This window comes from Leiobunum rupestre, chromosome 3 (assembly GCF_980474605.1).
Source record: "Leiobunum rupestre chromosome 3, qqLeiRupe1.1.hap1, whole genome shotgun sequence".
Taxonomy (NCBI): domain Eukaryota; kingdom Metazoa; phylum Arthropoda; class Arachnida; order Opiliones; family Sclerosomatidae; genus Leiobunum; species Leiobunum rupestre.
The window spans coordinates 71078046-71099114 of record NC_143386.1 but is presented as its reverse complement, the minus strand read 5'-3'; the positions used below and the strand labels follow the sequence as shown (position 1 = coordinate 71099114).

General features: G+C 35.0%; 2 protein-coding genes across 2 annotated transcripts; one reads left to right on the top strand and one right to left on the bottom strand.

Moving 5' to 3' along the window:
• The first annotated feature begins 220 nt into the window (after positions 1-220).
• Positions 221-1907, top strand: LOC149954524 (uncharacterized). Its single transcript, XM_090169940.1, has 2 exons — positions 221-1543; positions 1600-1907. Exons 1-2 carry the CDS (start codon positions 805-807, stop codon positions 1905-1907), a joined length of 1047 nt encoding a protein of 348 aa, XP_090026066.1. The 5' UTR covers positions 221-804.
• Positions 1908-12043: 10136 nt separating this feature from the next.
• Positions 12044-12785, bottom strand: LOC149954523 (uncharacterized). The gene is made up of 2 exons (XM_090169939.1): positions 12775-12785; positions 12044-12716 (listed from the first exon to the last, which is right to left on the bottom strand). Coding segments are annotated over exons 1-2 (675 nt in total). The 5' UTR covers positions 12777-12785.
• Positions 12786-21069: the final 8284 nt, after the last annotated feature.

Genomic DNA, 21069 nt, shown 5'->3' with positions numbered 1-21069 from the left:
AATTAAAGGAAATGGGTTTAAAATATATAAAAGGTGAGGGAAAATTTATGGAAATTATTTTAGAAATATATTTTGCTTTTTAAAATAATTCCAAAAAATAACTCTTTAATCTAAAACATTTAAAATATCTGTGCCTTCATAGATCCGAACTACCCCTTAAATCAACCTTCCAACTGCTTTGATAAAAGCATTTTTTATTTAATATTTTAATTATTTCTGGTACTACAGTAGAAGGAAAGTGAGGGTGTGGCATCGATCCCGGGTTCGGGTTTGGGTTCGGGATCGAAATCCGGGATTTAAGGGATGAAATGGGGGTAAAATCGTCAAAAAGTCAATGTATTTAGGGTATTTCTCGCGACGATTTGTTTTCCCGTATATCAACATATTGTGTCCAGGCCAACTTGTTCATTTATCTACGCTTATCTCGAAAGATACTTGAACGTATATCTTATCAAGTTTTATCGTACGGAATAAGTTGAAATGATGTAAAAATTGATAACCTAGGCGGCGCGTGCGCAGATTCCCCGGGAGGCGCGGTTAATTTGAATTGAAGTGTTTTGACGTCATGGAATATTTGTTGTTAAAGTAGAATGGAAATATTTTTAAACTTCATTTTAATAGCATTAACGCGTAAGTAGTACTTAAATATGCTTAACACTTGAACCTATCTCACGAGTATTTCAAACGAATATTTTAAGTATGAGAAACGTATTGTTCTCAAATGATACTTGAATATACTATAAAAGAGGTTGTATAGCGTTGTAGGAGGTCATTCCACGGTTAACCGCGGTAGCTATATTCAAGATGCCTAAAGCCCAACATATTTGCCCTACGTGCGCGAAAAGTTTCGCTACCAAGTCCTCCTTAAATCGGCATGTTAGAGAAGTACACGGTGATAGACATACGTTTGTCTGTGAAGTATGTGGTAAGAATGTTGCTAGATTGGGACATTTCAAGAGCCATCAACGAACTCATGACTTGAACGCACCCGGCCCTTCCGAACCCATGGACCTGTCTCGCACACCGTCACCAATGCAACGTTCGCTAGCATCTTTCCGTCCACCATCGCCATACCGTCCACCTTCACCTAGTCTGCTTCAAGAAATTCAACTGGAATCTATCCAACCATCTACAGCGGATTTACCCAACAACCCAACGCCATCACCTGTTCCCGCCTCATCAATACTTGATGAAACACCACCAGCATCTCCAAGTATGGTCCAGGCCTTGAATGATACGTTAGCATCTATCCGTTACAATGCTGAAGACTATGATATTGATGCGGGGATGTTTATCGGACGTTACCGAGCCGCTTTCAGTAAATTTCTAATGGAAAGACTCACCAGTAAACGTGGAATTAAATGGTTCCTACTCGTAAGATCTGTTTATATGAGACCTTTAGGGGGTGAGGAACAAAGAGCGGAAGTACGACCCTATTTCCGGAGCACTATGCAAACAACATTAACGCCCGATGTCATTGAAAGCCAGCTGAATGAATGTCTTGAAACAATACAGTCAGCAGCGGAAAACTTTGAAGCGACAGGTATGTACTAAAATTTATAAGTTATATTTTGAACTAAAACATTATATTTTTGATAGGATCGGGTTGGGTAATTGACCGTGTTCTGTATGTAGAATTAAATGTAGCATCTTACCAACCGTTGCGAGGGTCATCGTATATGGAACTACCTGAAAAACTATCTCGACGTCACGCGATTCTTAATATTAGAAACGAAAATGACGAGAAATGTTTTCTCTGGTCAATTCTCGCTAAACTTCACCCAGTTCCTCGGACTCAAAACGCTAATCGTGTTTCCAAATATACACCTTATGAAAATGAACTTGATACCAGTGATATATCTTTTCCTTTCAAATTAAACGCTACGGAACTTAAAAAATTTGAATAATTTATCAATATCTGTGTTCGGCTTTTCGGGAGACATATTCCCCCTTTACGTAAGCGCTAACAAGTGTTGTAAGGAAAGGGAGGTTGATTTGCTATACATCACCGACGAAACTAAAGATATTGACGATGGGAATAGACATTACTGTCTTATACGAGACCTAGGAAAACTGCTACAGCATCTAACAAAACACAGAAATACAAGTTATTATTGCAGGTAATTTAGTTTCCAATATATTAGTTTGAAATATACTAATTATTTTCTGTATTAGAATGTGTCTTCACCGATTCAGTGGAAGCAACGCTGAACAGCGACGTGATGCGCATATCGAAGAATGCGCCACTCACGGCGTCCAAAAAACAGTTTTCCCTACTAAGAAGAAGACGGTTTATTTTGATAAATATGAGTGGACAGAAAAGGTAAAAATAAAAATTATTTAATTTAACTCTTAATGAAATGAAATTATTAGGTGCAGTATGTATTTTACGCCGATTTTGAAGCAATCCTACCGAGAGTTCAAGGATGTGATCTAGATCCCGATATAAATACCAGCAAAGTAAACATGCACATCAGCTGTGCGTATTCGTGGGTGTTTGTTGGACCTGACGGTAAGTTATTTGACAAAATTCCCTTTTAGATATATTACAATAGGATACTTATAGGTGTACCTGTTCGAACCGATTGCTATCGAGGACAAGATGCAACTCGAAGATTTCTGGAGTCTATTCTGGAATTAGAGAAGGAGTTGATGGAACTCATTGAGACAAATGTACCAATGATTATTACCCCGGAGGAGGAGGAACAGTTTCAAGCTGCTACGCATTGCTACATTTGTCAGAAGCAGCTAAATCAGGGAAATATGCCCGCTGTTCGAGATCATTGCCATTTCAGCGGCAAATATAGGGGGCCAGCGCATAACGTCTGTAATCTTCAAAAGAAAGTTCCAGAATTTATCCCTATTTTCCTTCATAACCTTAGCAGGTGAATTTATTAAGTTAATTAACCAGGAAATAAACCTAATAATAATAAATCTTCATAGATACGATTTACATCTTATATGTCAGGAGATTGGTCATTTTAAGGAACAGACACTTGACTGTATTCCTTCCACTAGCGAAAATTATATTTCGCTGAAACTAGGTAAAATATATTTAATTATGAATTTAACCTTAACATTAATTTTATTGTTTTTTAGGGAGATTTCGGTTTTTAGACTCTTATCGATTTCTAAGTGATAGCCTCGATGCTCTAGTATCTAATCTCGTTTTGGAAGGAGCCAGTAAATTCCAGATTGTTAAGAAATATTTTGAAAGTGAGAAAGTTCAACTGCTTTTGCGGAAGGGGGTCTACCCATACGAGTATATGGACGATGAAAAGAAATTTGACGAGACGATGCTGCCACCTAGAGAAGCGTTTTTCAGTTCATTGAAAAATCAAAATATTTTAGAATCTGATTATTTACACGCCCAAAATGTTTGGACAGCGTTTAATATTCAAACATTAGGTAAAATTACTATAGTATAAATATTTCAAATCTCTTAACCTCGGTTTTCGTAGGGGAATACACCGACCTCTATGTGAAAAGCGATGCGTTGCTCTTAGCCGACGTTTTTGAAAATTTTAGAACATTATCTATAACCCATTATAAATTAGATCCCGCTCACGCTTACACCGCACCAGGTTTAGCCTGGCAAGCAGCTTTGAAGATGACCGATGTTCGCCTCGATCTCATACTTGATATAGATCAACACTTATTTATTGAAAAGGGTAACGCTTTTGTGATATTTTAAATATTATTGTATTTACATTGAATTTTTAGGGATTCGAGGCGGTGTTTCAATGATCTCAACTCGTTATTCTGAAGCGAATAACAAATATATGGCCGACACATATGATTCGTCTAAAGAGAGCAGTTATATATGCTATTTAGGTAATTTACATTTTTAAAAAAAATAAATAATTTTTTTTATTTTTATTTTTTTTTATTTTAATTATTTTTATTTTTATTATATTAATTAACTTAATTTAACTTAATTGAAGATGCTAATAATTTGTACGGTCCTGTTATGTGTGAACCACTACCGCTAGGCGACTTCCAGTGGGTTCAGGAGGATGATTTGCAAACACTCAGTGAAAATATTCTGAGTATTCCCAATAACGTTGAAAACGGATACATTTTAGAGGTAAATAACAAGTGTTATAATTATTGAATTATATTTTTAAAGAATTGTTTCCTTTGCAGGTGGATCTTGAATATCCTCCAGAGTTGCATGACTTACATAACGATCTCCCAGTAGCGGCGGAATCTAAAGTTATTACACATGATATGCTATCTCCATACTCCAAAGATCTCTTAGGAAAATTAAATATTAAGGAGAATCAAAGTCTACCAAAACTTCTTCCTAATTTAAATAATAAAGAGAAATACATAGTACATTACCGCAATTTAAAATATTATGTAGAATTAGGTTTGAAAATAACCAAGGTTCATCGAGCTCTAACCTTCACTCAAGGAAAATGGTTAGAAAAATATGTTAGATTCAACACTGAACAGAGGAAATTATCCAAGAGTTCATTTGAAAAGAATTTCTGGAAACTAATGGTTAACTCTGTTTTCGGGTAAATCAATTTAAATAATTTATTGCTGTTTTTTCCCCTTACTTCATTTAATTCTTTAGAAAAACAATGGAAAATTTACGGAAGCATATAAATTTCGAGTTGATTCATAAACCAGAAAGAATGTTAAAAGTTACAAGTTCCCCGCAGTTTGAACACTTTACCATCTTTAATGAAGAGTTAGCCGGCGCTCATAAGAAGAGAGCTAAAATTGTTCTTAACCGGCCTATATTTACCGGATTCACCATTCTAGATTTATCCAAGGAGCTCATGTATCGGTTCCATTATGGATTCATAAAAAATACGTACGGGGACAAAGCATCACTATTATTTACAGACACTGGTAATTTAATTTAATATGCATTTTTTATTTAAATAGTACTAATATATAAAATATTTACAGACAGTTTAACGTACAACATTAAGACGGATGATGTTTATAAAGACTTTGAAGTTCATAAAAACCGCTTTGACTTCTCTGATTATCCACCTTCGCATTTCCTTCATTCTAATCAGAATAAAAAAGCTCTCGGTTATTTTAAAGACGAGACAAATTCGCAGTTAATTCAAAGCTTTGTAGGACTTCGTCCAAAGCTTTATTCTATTAAATTGTACGGGGAGTCTAAGACCGCTGAAGAGATAGAAAAGGAGTTGCGATTGGGGAAATCTTTAGAGTCAATTTTAAACCATAAAAAGGTTTGTAAGGGCGTTGCCATGAACGTTATTAGAAACGTCATCCGCCACGAAGACTATGAACGTTGTCTTTTTAATCAAGAAACCATGTCAGCCGAGATGATGCGTATAGCTAGTTTCAAGCATGAACTATTTACTATAAATACTAGAAAACTTTGTTTATCACCAAATGATGATAAGAGATACATTCTACCCTGCGGGGTTCGTACATTAGCGCACGGTCATAAAGATATTGAAAAATTATAATGAATGCTTGTATTTATGTATATATAAAAAAAACTGCTATTGCTATAAATTGTAAAAAATTATTTTATTGAATACATTTTGCACATAAACTCTTTAATCATTTTATCGTTTACATATTTATCTTTCTTAAACCTAGACACAATGTTATACATTTCTATTCCTTTACACCTGTTTATAGCAAAATAGATACAGAATGCTCCACACGTATTACTAGAATTACTCTGTAATTGATTAGAATTAAAAGTTACAGTTTTACTGTTTCGTTCAATAAAGTCATTAAATTTAAAATAATCTGGCGGGTTTCCAAAGGAATCCATGAATTCACAATTTTTATGTTTAGAAAAATATATTAGAACCCAGTGTTCTCCAGGTTCAGCACTCGTATCGGTATTTACAATAAATAGAGAAGGGAATATTTTTACGTATTTAGGTAGCTTGTCAGCCGCGAACACGCCTTGAAATATACTTTTAGTACTTAAATCTTTTTCAAGTATTTTAGTTATCTGTAGCGAATCCATTAATTACTGTAATCGAAAATCACGGTTCGATTTTTATCAATTTCAATCAAATTTTGAAACTCGGCGTAAATTAGAATGGAAATCGTCTCCGGTAACGGTTTTGCAAATTTTAATTCTAATCTCAGGTTACTGTTTTTTACAAGATGCAAGTGATTAGCGTTGTTATTAAGATCCGAGGTTAAATTGTACGCGAATAAACAATTTCCGTTAGGGTAATCTTCCCGACTTATCTGATTCCCTTCATCTACGTTCCACTGATTAGTTTGAATGAAAAGATTGCAATACGCTTGAATATATAGATTTTCCTCAAAGTTTAGAGATAACGCCTTATGAGGGACGCTGCTACCGTCAATGTACAATCCAATGCTTGATAAATCGAAATGTTGAAAGTTGTACGGGGATTTTTTCAAATCTCCTAGAAACGCTTTTTGTTCCACAAACCCGATAACAACTTTCTTAGGTGCTTGTCCGGTAAATAAATGATCTTGCACACTAGCCATAAGTCCAGCGGGTATAGAAAATGAGGTGCACTCCGAACGAGTTACAGGATATTTAGCGGTTCCATATTGTAACGCCTTGGCTTGAGCGAGCGATAGTTCCGGTATCACTTTAACTTTCCTCAGATAAAGGGAAGCTGATAAAATCTCCACTTTACATTTTACGTCGGAATGAACGCAAAAAGCTGCTCTATTTTTATCGAATTTAAATTTCAAATCAACCATATTTAATAAAAAGCGTGGTTGTTGACATAAATCAGTATGGACTACGCCTAACAAGTCAATCGCCCCTTTTTGCGCTAAACTCGCTCGTTTAGAGAAACCATCGTTATCGAAAAATGAATCGAACTTTCCAGGCGTATCCCGATAGAAAAGTGAACTCGTTAAATAACTTTTTTTCGCAGAATCTCCGAACGTTAATAAAGTTTGTATCATACTTTTATAAGCGTAATTTTGACTGGAAGGTGTTACTGATCTTTCATTAAGAAATACGTGGACGTCGCTAAAAAGCGAATGAAGAAACAAATTCTCGGGGGCGATATTGTCGGCTGGAGTTCCGGCGGCCCCACCCGCAACACCTGGAACCGCGGGTTGCGGTAGTTGACCATTATCTTTAGTTACCTTAACTCGAACGTGCAGCAAAGTTTGTGAAAGGTCTATATACGTTTCAGAGTTACCGTTGATAGAAAATGTAATTGATGCGTTATCAACTATATTTGATATTGGATTATACTCAACCCATTCTCCACCAATAATCGAAGATTGTGTCATAGGTACTTGAAACAAATCTAGCTCGGAATTTATACACTCAACTGAGTGCGGGTGTAAAAGGGACATTATGAGAATATATCGGAACGTTTAGGGAACCGTCCTTTCGCTATCCTGCCTGCTGTTGAAATGGCGCTTTTCGATTGAGTTCGTTTCCTTTTATTTCCGGAACCCGTCATTCTTTTAATATGATCCGTAGCTGAAGATGTTAGTCTCATGGCTTCATCAGCTGCTGAAGCTAAAGTTTCCCTTCCAGCGTTAATAGAATGCGATTTAAGCGCTGTTTTAATTGGGACTCCGCTAACAACATCGGTCGCTACTTTCGCTCCGGTACTTAAAAGTTTTTTTCCCAAGTAAGTAGCGCCTTTCTTCAGTAAAGGTACCGCGAATCTAAACGCTGAAGATAATATATTTCCTAGTCCATGTCCTCTTTGCACGGCTAAACCTCTATATACAGGTATTCCACCGAAACCAACCTGGTTTAAATAGTAACTTTCATAATCAGTTCTTGAAGGTGAATATTCAGACCTCATGATGTTAACTGTTCGCTCTCTTAAGCTAGAATGAAGGTGTGTCCTGAATGATTAAAGGTTTATAGTGAAGTCCACATTTTACGGGGTTTAAAATGTAATACAACGTGAGCTTTTCCACTATGAAACTGTATTGGCTCACCTAAATCATCTGTTATATTAATCTCTATAGTCTTAATATTATTACACACGACTGGTAGGTAATGAGGTTGTGAAAATATTTTTGTAGTTGTTTTCCCATTAGACTCGGCTTTCTCTTCGACGCTTATGATTCTTAATAGAGGTGCTAAACTATCCCCAACAACGCTATTTTCAACCAGATCGGAATAAACGAATAAGGAATGTAACCCAGCGTTCATATCAACTGGGTAGGGGGTTATCATTGAATTTAAAATGGTGAAATCATTATCTCTTCTATCCTTAAAACCTAGTAAAATCGATAGATCGGGGCCAATTACAGCTCTGATTTTCGGTTGCAATTTAACTTTAATTCGATTAGAATAATTTAAATAAGCGAATGTAACTTGTTCTTCTTCTTGGTTGTGGACGTTCATAACATGTAATAGTTCTTCCGGAGTTTTATAAAAACCCGCGGGAACTTCAATTATTTTATCATATTCGAGAGGGTCTTTAACTAGAGGGTTATCAGTCATTTTATCATATTCGAGAGGGTCTTTAATAACCAATAGATTAGGTTTTCGAACGTTATGCCATGTCCGAGGATAGCTTATTTCCGCTAACCCAACTTCGTACTGTTCCTCAAATCTTAACGGTTCAGCTAAATACGTTCGAAATTTACCAACGCTATTATCTTGGTAATATAATGACGAGGAATCTGAAGGTAGCGTTACGTAAAAACTCATTTTAAATCCACTTCTTGTATCCAAGAATTAAATGTAGGGTCGTAATCTTGCCACTTGACATACAGTTCTACGCGGCCGTCCGATTTTTTCCTCTTTTTTATTACTTTTTCGATTATGAAGTAACAGTCTTTTAAATCTCGACCAACAATCTGAACCTCCTCTCGATAGAATACTCCTAAAATGGGGTTAGAATTTAAATCCATCAGCTTATATACAGGTGGGTCACGTGGTAGTCTCTCAGCTATTTTAAACAATTCTGTAGTAAAATTCGGGTTATATTTCTTATCGAAAATTGATAAATTTCTACTTATTCTACAAATATCTCCAATTTCAAACGCGTATGTTAACGGAGGAGAAAAATTTACCGAACCGTAAAGATTTTTCCATATTTTAGCAGAGTTATCTAGAGTAACTTCCGCGGGTTTACATTTAATTGATCTATGATAACTATTGTTATAAGCGTTTATAATATCATCTAAAACGTCGATATATTTAAGGGTGTTATTCTGCGTGAAATAGCGATATAAACGAGATTTAAAACTTCTAATGAATCTTTCAATAATGGACGCTTTCATTTCCGATCGGGTAGCGAAAAATTTAATGTTCCTTCTTTCTAATTCACTCTGCACTTCTTGACAGACAAATTCGTTTCCATGATCACTTTGAATTCTTTTCGGTTGACGGCCTTTTTCAAAAACGTTACGTAACGCTTCTAAAATTGTTACACCTTTCTTATTTTTAACCGCTACAGCCATAGCGTATTTGCTAAATATGTCGATAATACATAATACGTAGCGAGATCCTGAATTATATTTAGACAGCTTCTGAAAATCTGCCAAGTCCGCTTGCCACTGTTCGTCAATTCCATAAACAATAGTTCGATTTCGTTTGAATCGTCTTCTAGCAGGTTTATGCAGCGTATATGTATCCTGCTTTATTAGAAATTGTTTTACTTTTTCCAATGAAACCTTTAAACCTTTATGTCGAGCTGAATTATAGAGCGCTTGAACTCCAGCGAATGACCCTGGGTCTGCGGGGTTAGTATAGATCTGCTCAAGTTCTTTCTCCATATTGGGTAATATTTTGATGTAATGGCATGTAACGCCAAAAAAGGAAATTAAATAATTCTAATATTATCATAACTATGATAATTAATACAGCTGTGATAATTTTCGGTGATTTTGAAAATGATTGTGATAAATAGGCTAAAAGTCCTAAAGAGACCGTTTCTGTACAACCTTCCATTGTAGGCTTATACTATGAAATGAGAACAAAATTATCAGGTTAATATATTTTATTTAGTATGTATCCAAGATCTTAGAGGACTAGGTGAAGATGATGATAACATTGAACTACTTGGTGGTGTATGAAATACAGCGAATGTTTTTAACAGTGTCAATCTTACAGGATTTTTAATTAAACGTTTTGAAATATTTGACTTATGAATGCCCTCGTAAAACTCTGTAACTCCTATAGGATCAATCGCTGTTCCAGGCGTTTTTCTCACAGCGTCATACAAAAGATCGATTATATTAGATCCTCCAATCACTTGTCCTCGAATAGAAAGCTCTCCTGAGTTAGTCCATCTAATATATCTCGGATCTTCCGTAGTCGCTCGGTATAATGAAATCGCATCACTAACATAAGTTGCAGGTAGAGAATAAGATATTTGCGCGAACCAGGTTTTAGGCCGTTCAGAGTTTTCAATAACGGGAGAGATTTGCTCTTTACGTACGTAAGTTAACCGTCGTTGGAGAGTTTGATTGTATAATGCTAATTTCTCTGATTCGTTTAAATCTGGATTATCTAGAATAGATTTCATTTCATCATCGAGTGTCTTCTCTTTTTGAAGTTCAGGTGTTTCTTCTGTTTTGGAAGGTGGAGTGTTTTTTAATCTCTCCATTACATCTTCAGGTACTAGAAGCATTTTTCGAGCCATCATCGGTTTATAGCTCGGCTTATTGCACTTCCGGCGACTGAGCTAACGATAGATAGCAGTGGCGCTAATAAAAATGGAAGAAAACCACCTTTTTGTACCAGTATCTTTCGTCGTTTTGATATAGGATTCTTCTTCGACACGTTTCGTATAACCGCGCTATGTTTCTTTAACCGCTTACGATGACGTTCTGACAGTTCAATTGTTCCGTGTAATACATTTATACAACATTCAACGAGAGCCAGTATAGCTTCCTTGCTAGCGTATTTAATAGCTGTCTTTCTTTGATTTAGATTACAGGATGTCAGGAAACGTAGAAAGTCTAGGTTTTCCTTTACTCGTTTTGAGACATCCATTTAGAGATTTTCTTAGCCTTTCTTAAAGCGCAATGAACAGTTTCGGAATGAAAAGGGCAGTTTAATTCAACGTCTTCTAGTTCTGATAATTTAGGACAACCGGTATCTTCGATGTTAGTTACTGGAACACCGAGGAGTGTCGATAATACTGCAGCTTTTTCTAAACCTTTGGTGAAAAACGAAGTAGCTTTTTCCGCTATCTGATTGCAAATGTCACGTCTCGTTCTGTAAGGACGTTCGCCGTCATCCCATCGAAGATGACAAATGTTATGAGATATCCATCTGCATTGTCTTTTATTTTCGTTTGAAAGCTCTTTGAAAGGGCATGGAGATTTGAAAGTAAACACTTCCGATTCTTCAGTTTCTAATACTACGTAAGCTAATTCTTTGATAATCCACTCTCGATTAACCCTAAAAAAATTCCCTTCTATAATACACTTCATTTTGGAATAAAGACAGCCGATTCTTCACCCGGTATTAAACCTGTTCGTAGTAAATACTGATCTGGGGTGTGAGGTTTCAAGTCAACTAATAAATACCCAAATTTCCGTGACGTAGCTTGTTGAAACGCATCAATAACGTATTTGCTATTGGTTGGAGATATCTGCCTCGCGAGATGATAAATTGTTGATTTATCTCGTGGTGATTTAAAAATAAATAGATAATGAGCATTTAAATTTAAAGTTCTTATTTCTTTTCCGGGGTAATAAAGGTTTTGCATTAAAATTAGTACGGAGGTGTTTCTGTGATGAGATCCACGAATAAATAAATTAGTTACATCTTTATTATTAGATATCTCGCATAACAAATCGTCTAAAATAACTAAATTCCTAATTTGCGGGTTTAATATATTAACATCGAGTAAACCTTCGTGAAACTCGACTGAAGGTGTGTGTTCTAATATTGATTGAAATAGTTTCGGCTGATACTCGGTATAACACCATATTATCCTCTCCGGAGGAGGGGATATACAGGTCTCCTTATATTGAATCAACCGTCCCACCAGGAATGACTTTCCGCATTGGGTGGACCCGGCTACAAGCCCATTCATTGGATGTTGTAAGCTTAAATCCATAATGGTAAATGAGAATCGGAACATTAGTGCAATCAATTTTATTAACTTTTTAACAAGTTTTTAGCATTGCATATTATTAGTGACATTATATTATTTAAAATTTCTTTCGACAATTCACAGCGAATAGTAAACATTTCAATAATATTTTCACAATCTACCGACATAATTATTTCATAAAAATGCAAATCTACGCGCTTAGAATAATCCGTCATGATACAATCATGCTGGAGTTGAGATGGATGATCAATTTGACAGCCATTGCACGCTTTCTTAAGAGCTTCGTGTAATTGTTTAATTACAACGTTAGTCATCGCCTCCTTTATTTCCTTGATTTTCTTTAAACACTTCTGAATAGACTTGTACTGGTCGAGGAAATTCAACCAAGAAGATTGAGCGAAAGCTACCCCCTCTTTAGTCGGTAACAGTTTTCCATAGTTTACTCCATAACCATGGTACATTTGTCTAACATCTAAAACCTTTTGTTCGGCAAATCTATGAACCGAAAACCGTTTAGTTTCAGAACCTGTGAAAACCCACGAAGTTTCAGCTTCGTTATTGAAATAAGCTTCAATGGCATCTTTCTTTGTCCATAGCTCTTGCAGTTCCGCTTCTGTTAGTTTGATACCCTTTGTTAAATCTAATAGACCGCAGTAGATGGTTTCATCTGCATAAACGATTAACCCTTTGTCAGCAGACACAGGAAATGAACAATTCCTATAAAATAAATACATTAAGACAAAGTTAAGAATTATCACTGAGTATTCCTACTTACATTTTAAGGTTCCTCGAAGTCACTTCCAATACAATTCAGATGGTGAACTTTCTAAATATGGTCTTACTATTATACGGTTTTCCCTTTTTATACTCTGAAATTATTTATCTTCGATATCTTATTTTTTAAAATGGAGTTTAAAATTAATTCCATTCTACGTATACGCATTTTGAAGTGTATCGCGTTACGTATATAGGAATTTACCCGGTTCTCATACGGAATCACGTGTACAATTACAATACTTGAGAACGATACGTTTCTCATACTTAAACTTTAGATATTCGTTTGAAATACTCGTGAGAAAGGTTCAAGTGTCAAGCATATTTAAGTACTACAATGATATTAAAATTAAGTTTAAAAATATTTCCATTCTACGTCATTTTAACAACGAATATTCCATGACGTCAAAACACTCAAATCTATGTTTTAAATTCAAATTAACCGCGCCCCAATCCGCGCACGTTAACCGCGTCCCATATTCCATGACGTCAAAAAACTCTTAAATTCAAATTAACCGCGTCCCCCGGGGTAATCTGCGCACGCGCCGCCTAGGTTATCAATTTTTACATCATTTCAACTTATTCCGTACGATAAAACTTGATAAGATATACGTTCAAGTATCTTTCGAGATAAGCGTAGATAAATGAACAAGTTGGCCTGGACACAATATGTTGATATACGGGAAAACAAATCGTCGCGAGAAATACCCTAAATACATTGACTTTTTGACGATTTTACCCCCATTTCATCCCTTAAATCCCGGATTTCGATCCCGAACCCAAACCCGAACCCGGGATCGATGCCACACCCTCACTTTCCTTCTACTTACTACTAAATACGTTAGTTTTAACCTAGAATATATGATCGGGTTCTACAGGCTAATTTTCCCTACGAAGCAAAGGCTTAACGGTTAAATGTTAACTACTGTTAAATTACAATTAAATGAATTACGAAAATGATAATTGTCACTTAAAAAATACTTAATTACGTATAAATAATGAGATTTAAATAAAGTTCCCATACGAAATGGTTTATTATTTCTTGAGTAAAGTGCGAAAATCAACGTTAACTCGAAGACGGACAAAATTTTATTTTTGCATTTTTCCGGGAAACTGGCTACGAGCTGATCAGTTGGCCTTCCATGTTAAAAATGGTACACTAACTCATAACAGTACGAAGCTTCTTATCTACAGTCGACTAACTTTCGTTAAATAACGGGATTCTAATACGTTTCTCACTGAAGTTGACAGTAAGAATAATCCCGCTAGGCATCCTCAATACTGAATCTTGGGCATGAAAATCGCTTAAAATAAAGTCTTAAATTTTTTTAGCGACCCGACTATTGATTCTCCTACGCTTGGCTGTATTAATTTTAGCCATAGGAAATCGCGCTGACTCCTTAAATAAGAATAGCCTACCGGCCATTCTTAATAAAGCTAATGCCTTACCTGAGATTCATTTTCATAAACAGAAGAAAGTTAAGCGGAAAGCCCATTTCCACCTAATAACGTCCCGGAGAAGTCAACTCAACGTAGGTCAATCAAGTGCTCAAAGAAGCCCCAAAACGCGAAGTCCCGTATCAGTAGCTCATCAGCCGTCGCAACAGTCCAATCCAAGTAGCCGGACTAAAACTTTAGATAAGGCTGCGCAATCTGTTGTGAACAATCGGGAGAGGCTTAACAATATTTAATCATCAATCCTCAATGAAATAGTCAATCAACGAGAGCGGACGGGCAAATTTTTACAGAATTCTCAAATCATTTAAACAACACTAACCAGATTCTCATTGGTATTCATATTGCGTTAGTTCCTGATGAATCCAAAATAAACCCCTCGTCCTTAAACATATAATTGACTATCATTAAAAATAACGTTAATACCAATACTTACCCTAGCTCTTAGACATAACATTAATTACCTTTTTCAATTCCATTCTGATATCCCATTTCATTGTACCCATTAATATTAATAGTTCAACTACTAATCTAAGCTAGACCTCACTATCAGCTGCTGCACGTTTTTTCTAGATATTTCTGTCAGCTGATGTTTTTCCCCATGAAAAAGCCGTTTTGATCTATATTTTATTTCCTTAAACGAATAGTCAATTTCGCGGTTTATTTGAATTCTGATAATATTTTATATTTTTTCCCTTCACAATAATATTTTTTGAATATATTTTAAATTAACCAGGGAAACAGACTTTAGTGATAGATTATATACATAACATATTTTTATGAAATAATTAGACAGCCTTTAAAAAAATGGCAGTTTAATAGAGCTAATAAGTGCAGCAAATGCAAAACGTCAATGAAAACAGATAGAGAACAAATATATCGTAAGATGACAAAAAAAGCTAGGCACAAAAGGGAAATGCAAGAGTTTAACTTGATATCACTAAACACTAGATCACTCATTCTATTGTTCAAAACTACAAACAAAATTATATTTGATTTGATTATATCATTGGAAATTTTTATAATTGTACGCCGTATTTTATAATTGGAAGGGACGGATATTTTACTCTAACGCTATGTTAATTAAAATTAGATATATTACTTACTAGCAGATATAGTTCAGTTAAATTTTTAAAAACATTCAGTCGTCAGGGCTGAAAACCAATTCCAGATCCGCCTAGGTAAACGGTAGAAGAAAATCCAAAAGTGGTATGGTCTTTTCCCACATTTTCTGAACAAGAGATTGCCATAAATTTATATATTTATTAAGTAAGAATTTGGTATAGGTTTTAAACGTGATAAAAGAAGCCATTACAACATCATACAATTTCTGTGTCCTCCGAGCCTATTGCTAGTTGCACTGCCAAAACATAAGACCAGGGTACCCTGTATGGAGTAAATGATCAAGAACGATTGAATGGGGCTTTTGGAAATGATTATAAATTAAATGGTCGCAAAATGCTCAATTTTCGCCTTTTTGAGTCATTTGGATAATACCAATACAATTCTGGTGGCCATACACAACTCTTTTGTTGCGGCTGCAAAGGAAATTGAAAATTTGTTTCAAGGATCTCGCCTTCATCAACGAATAATAAATAAGCATGATATATAAGAACATATATCTACTACTTCATAATAAATTTAGTGAATATTACTAACAACCTATTCAGATGTTAAAACTTTCCAAAATAGTGAAATTTCTTCATTATTGTAATTATTTTATCGTGTCTCTCAGTCTAGTAAGCTGACCAAAGTGTTTATAATCTTTCAAAACGGAACTGTCTCTATCTTCATGCTGGTTTATCTCTTAATATCAGTTCGGCGCTAGATTTGAATTCCAGTTGGATATTTTTCAAATGTGATTATCACCACCCTGTAATTCCCCCCCCCCACAAAAGTTTAATTTAGCAAATTTGGGAGTTATTGATCATAGGGTATCAGTTTAAAATGAAAATGTGTCCCCTTTGTTTTAAATGGTAGCTACAATAAATAAATACTTCTATTTTAAGAATTGAAATTAATTTTATTATAGTCGAGGAAATGTAAAAAATCAAGGTGTAGTACAAAACATAATTTGACTGTTGATGTTTTCAATGTAGATAATAATTCGCCGTCTTTACAAAACAAATACAGCATATGATTTTAAAGATCTGTAATAAGAGTATTTTATAATACAATGGCTCCAAAAATGATATTTTACATAAATCAAATGAAAAGATAGTGCTTCCTTCTTTTCGTTTTAAAGGGGCTATAAAGTTCGGTGGCAAAATGTGTGTAAAGTCAGTAAAGTGCGAAATTTACGGTTGACTCTGCCTGCCTCAGCCACGGCCGAGTGATGGGTTGGGGGAAAGAAAAGCATGCTCAATTTTATTTTTTTTTTGCCACCAAACTTTGGAGCCTCTTTAATATTGGATAGAAATAATGGTAAAGGCATTGTTACCTGCGTAGCAGATACTATGAGGAGCCTTTCAATTCGGGCCTTGGCCATTCTCATTTGTAGCTCAATTAATGAGGTTATTGGTAAATATTTTATTGGTAGTGCCAAAAATCCTTTTTTTAACACTACATAGTATTGGATCACTCATGATACATTATTTTCAGCGGGACATCTGTTTCAATATTGTTTCGACCTTGATTTATCACGTTACCTCGAAGAAACTCCACCGCCTTTTTATCAAAAAAAAAAGTATAATTTTCTACTCCAAACGCGTTTACGAGTGTTCAACGAGACTTTTACTCGTTAAAATATTTCTGGAACGCTTTTTTTAAATGTTTCGTATTTTAAAGAGGCACGCCCCCTTTATCGTACATTTACGATACTTTTTCGTCTCTGGAACGGACCCTTAGTTGGCCAGCATGAAGGATTACTCCTGCATTACGTAGAAGTTCGAGTTTGCAGTTTATGGAAGTGGATTTTTAGGCTTTTTCACTTAGTCGATTGCACGGATGAACCAAGTGAGTAATTCATGATTAAGTTTTGTTCCTGAGGTATTTTAAAGCAAAGTGGTCGAAATTTAAACTTAAACAACGGACCAGCCTTTTCCTAGTGTAGTGAAATAACAATATTAATTGTTCAAAATATTAAATTATTAAAAATTACTGTCCCCTTAAGTGCCTATCATTATTCCAGTGTTCTCGTTCAAATCTGTGAAGTCTTTTGAAAGATATGAAGAAGGATAAGCGAACTATAAGAATAGCTGTGATTGAAGTAAGCAAATACTGAGTATTTTAAATATATATTTTTATAATATATATTGTAACATATTAAATATACTCCTATCGATTATGGTTTGCATGTATACACGCATGAATAATAACCACACGTTGTACAAACAGTTCTAATTTTTGAAGGAAGTGTATACAATTCTAACTGCGGAAGCAAAACTTTACGAAGAACTAAAAAAATACTTTGAATCTCTTTTCATGTTGACGTAAGTTACTTAAAAAATTATATAAATATCATAAATCACCCTCTTTTTTGTGACCTTTTCGTGTTTTTATGAAATCACGACTTAAATGTCTATCTGCGGTTTGATAATGCCAGGGTAATAGATAAAGTGTGACCGTAACTAAACCTACTGTTTTTATGTCAAAATGGTTATCTAAAGCCCAGTTCACACTATACAATTAATTGGGCCACTTAATTGTATTGTGTGAACTGGGCTTAAGTCGATTAATTGAATTTGGGTGACATCTGTCGTTCTGAGGTCATGAGCGATGGATCATTTACAGTTTAGGATATCAAAAAAATTACTTCCTTTAAGTTTGGATATGTCGTTTGACAAATACGTGTTTATTAGCATCTTGTTTAATAAGACGATACCCCCCATTTTAAAGTCCGTCATTCTTTTTAACTGCTAAATTGTGTTTAAGAAAATAGCGGTTTGGCTTTTAGTCCGGGTGACCGAATTGAGCGGACACCATATGACAACTTTTTTTTATTCAAAGAAGGAATAAATAAGGGCTGATTAAATCTGAGAAGACTACGAGCCCGGCGCAGATCTGATTAATCAGGGCGAGATATGTGTAAGGGCCACGCCAACGGGGGGATACGTTGGGACGACACCCGGGGCGGAAGAATTCCAATCACCTGTTACGGGATTGGTGGTCGTCCTCACACGGCCATCCACAAACTCTGCCTCCCAGACGCTTGGGATTACAGGAGTACGCCACTACTCCCGGCCATATGACCACTCAAGCTATTGATTGAAATTAATTTGTTATTAAGAAATTTACAATCAAAAGCTTGGAAGTTTAAGCCATTTTATATTCGATTTCAATTGCAATTATTCATTTCATAATTTTAAATAACTTTCTACAAAGCATAAAAGTTACTTTTGGCTATAATATTGGGCTAATATCAGTTTTTAAAAGGCTAAGGGGGACGTTCAAATGGGGAGGACCTTAAATGGCTTATGGGTTTTTTTGTGGCAGGGCTGGCCTCAACCCTCCCACGTGGTTTCAATTTTCCATTATCTCTGTTAAAAGGGCCTCAAACAATGCAGGTTAATAACAGAGTTTAATATTATTACTATAATTATATTAATTATAATATTATTTTTAATTTTATTTAACCAGTCCTAGACCTATTTTCAAATAAGTATACATCTTTGGCTCATTGAAATTTTGAAGTTTAGTTAATCATAGTACAATAGTGAATACATTTCTTTCGTTCATTCTTCGATGTTTATGGTTGATAATTAAATTTAAGTAATAATTTCTTATTTTTTATAATGTTGGTGGTGAAAATCAACATTGAAGCTGTGCTTCCCGAAATCTCAACTTTCCTTTGCCATGTTGCTATTTCATATTTATTCCTTATCGTATAATTTATTAGTAATGTAACTTTCAGAGTTAAACAAATATTTGTCTCTTTAAAGCTTTAATTATTAAAATATTATTTTTACGTATTTCAGAGTTGAAATTGAACCGCACTCTTCGGTTGAGTTCAATGAAGTAGAAGTTTTTGATGAAGTACCTTGGGTAAGAAAAAAACTAAGTAGACAAAAATTTGTCCTGAGTATGCAAAATAGCAAAACACCCATAGAAATCTGACGGCAATGCCTTTCCACAAGTTCTGGTTTCATGGAAACCATTCTGACTCTCTCATACCAAATGTTTAATTCCGTTTCGTTTTGAAAGTTTTCAATTCCTGACTCATTCGGTTTCTCGTAAAATATTCTTGGGTAAGCGATGTAAATGACTACGATTCAAATCATGCCCTCTCGACTGCATCGGGCCACTTCACCTTTGTCCGTATCGAACACACGATGACCAGCATCAACCGATATTTAAAGGATGATCATGCTATTAAAATAAAGCAAGATTTGGACATATTTCCGTCAAAGATGAGCCTGTACCACCCTAAATTATAAAAAAAGTTATAAATTCAGTTAAAACGCCAATTAACATATACATAGTTATTTATAAATCGCCGCTCCACCCTATAACATAAACTGTCGCGGTGCCCTCTTTCATGTGCATTCATATAAAAACAACTAATAAAAAATACACTTAAAGAACTATCATCTTATCTCTGTTTCATATATTTATTTACAAACTTTCAATTAGGGTTAAATTTCTTAAAAAAAAGGTCGTTTGAGTATAATTGATACTAATAGTCTGTCGGGGTGGACACAGATGGTGTCCCTTTGACCTCTAGTGGTGTCTCCACTGAAAAAAGTATTTGTAATATCTAGAAATGAAATTTGAGACTTTTAGCAGTTTTATTTCCTTAAACTTCGGTTAGTTGGGCATATAAAATGCTCAGGATGAAAATATAAGCGAATAAGTAGATTAGTCCATTATGAAAAGGGATAAAAAAGCTAAACCCTAAACAAATTTGAAGAAACTTAATAACTTACAAATAGCTCGTACCGATAGGTATTCGAGCAAACAAAAAGACGCGAAACTCGGACCAAATAGATCTTTGAGTGAAAAATTAAATTAAATGAAATAAAATAGCCAGAATTTCCAACGGTCAACCGGTTTCGTCCTATTCGGGACTTGTCAGTACCGTGCGGGAAGGGTGGCTTGGGACTATTACACCGAAAAAAGAAACCAACCCTAAACATAAAAATTTCAAAAAGAGTACAAACAATTTCACTTAAAATGCTAAAACACTTAAAACTGTGAAAATAACTTTATCCAAATTATTGTCTCGTGACCATCCTTCACTTTCCAAAGTTTACACTTTTAATGTTTAAATATTCATGAACACCGTGCTGCACGTATTTTCCAAATCAATGGCCTTCCCCTTTCTATGAGAATAATGAAGACCACCATAGCCTTCCTTACATATTTCCTGCCATTTTACGTATATTTAAAAGAAAGTCGTCTATTTGAAGCTTTTCTAAACTCTTCAACAATATCAAATTATATTTTTACTAACATATAAGACAAACCGGTATTAAATTAAATTTTTAAATTAATTTAAAACTTAGGTTTTGGTATTGAATATGAATTATTTCATAAACTCCTCCGCGTTTTCGAGTAACAGACAGGAAAAGAGCACCATACGAGTTAAAATTTTTCCCAAGAATATTTAGATTTTTAGATTCCCTTCTTCCTTTGACGATTTCCTAAGATTTCCCCGGATTTTTACAGTCCAAAATCAAAATATTTTTAAATGAATTTTACTTTTATGAGACGTTAGGGATGCAACGGATAACCGGAACCGTGATGAACCGAGTAAATTCTAGGAACCAGAACCGAAACCGGAACCGATAATATAAAAATTTGATAACCGTATCCGGAACCGGAACCGATATTTGTAAAAAAAATGATAACCGAAACCGGGACCGGAACCGAGTTTTCCATTGTTTTAAACGGTTTTTAAACG

Bases quoted from the DNA above. Each gene is read 5' to 3' on its own strand.
- LOC149954524 (XM_090169940.1), top strand. From the start codon at position 805: ATGCCTAAAGCCCAACATATTTGCCCTACGTGCGCGAAAAGTTTCGCT. The intron at 1,544-1,599 runs GTATGTACTAAA...TATTTTTGATAG, and splicing joins GGAAAACTTTGAAGCGACAG to GATCGGGTTGGGTAATTGAC.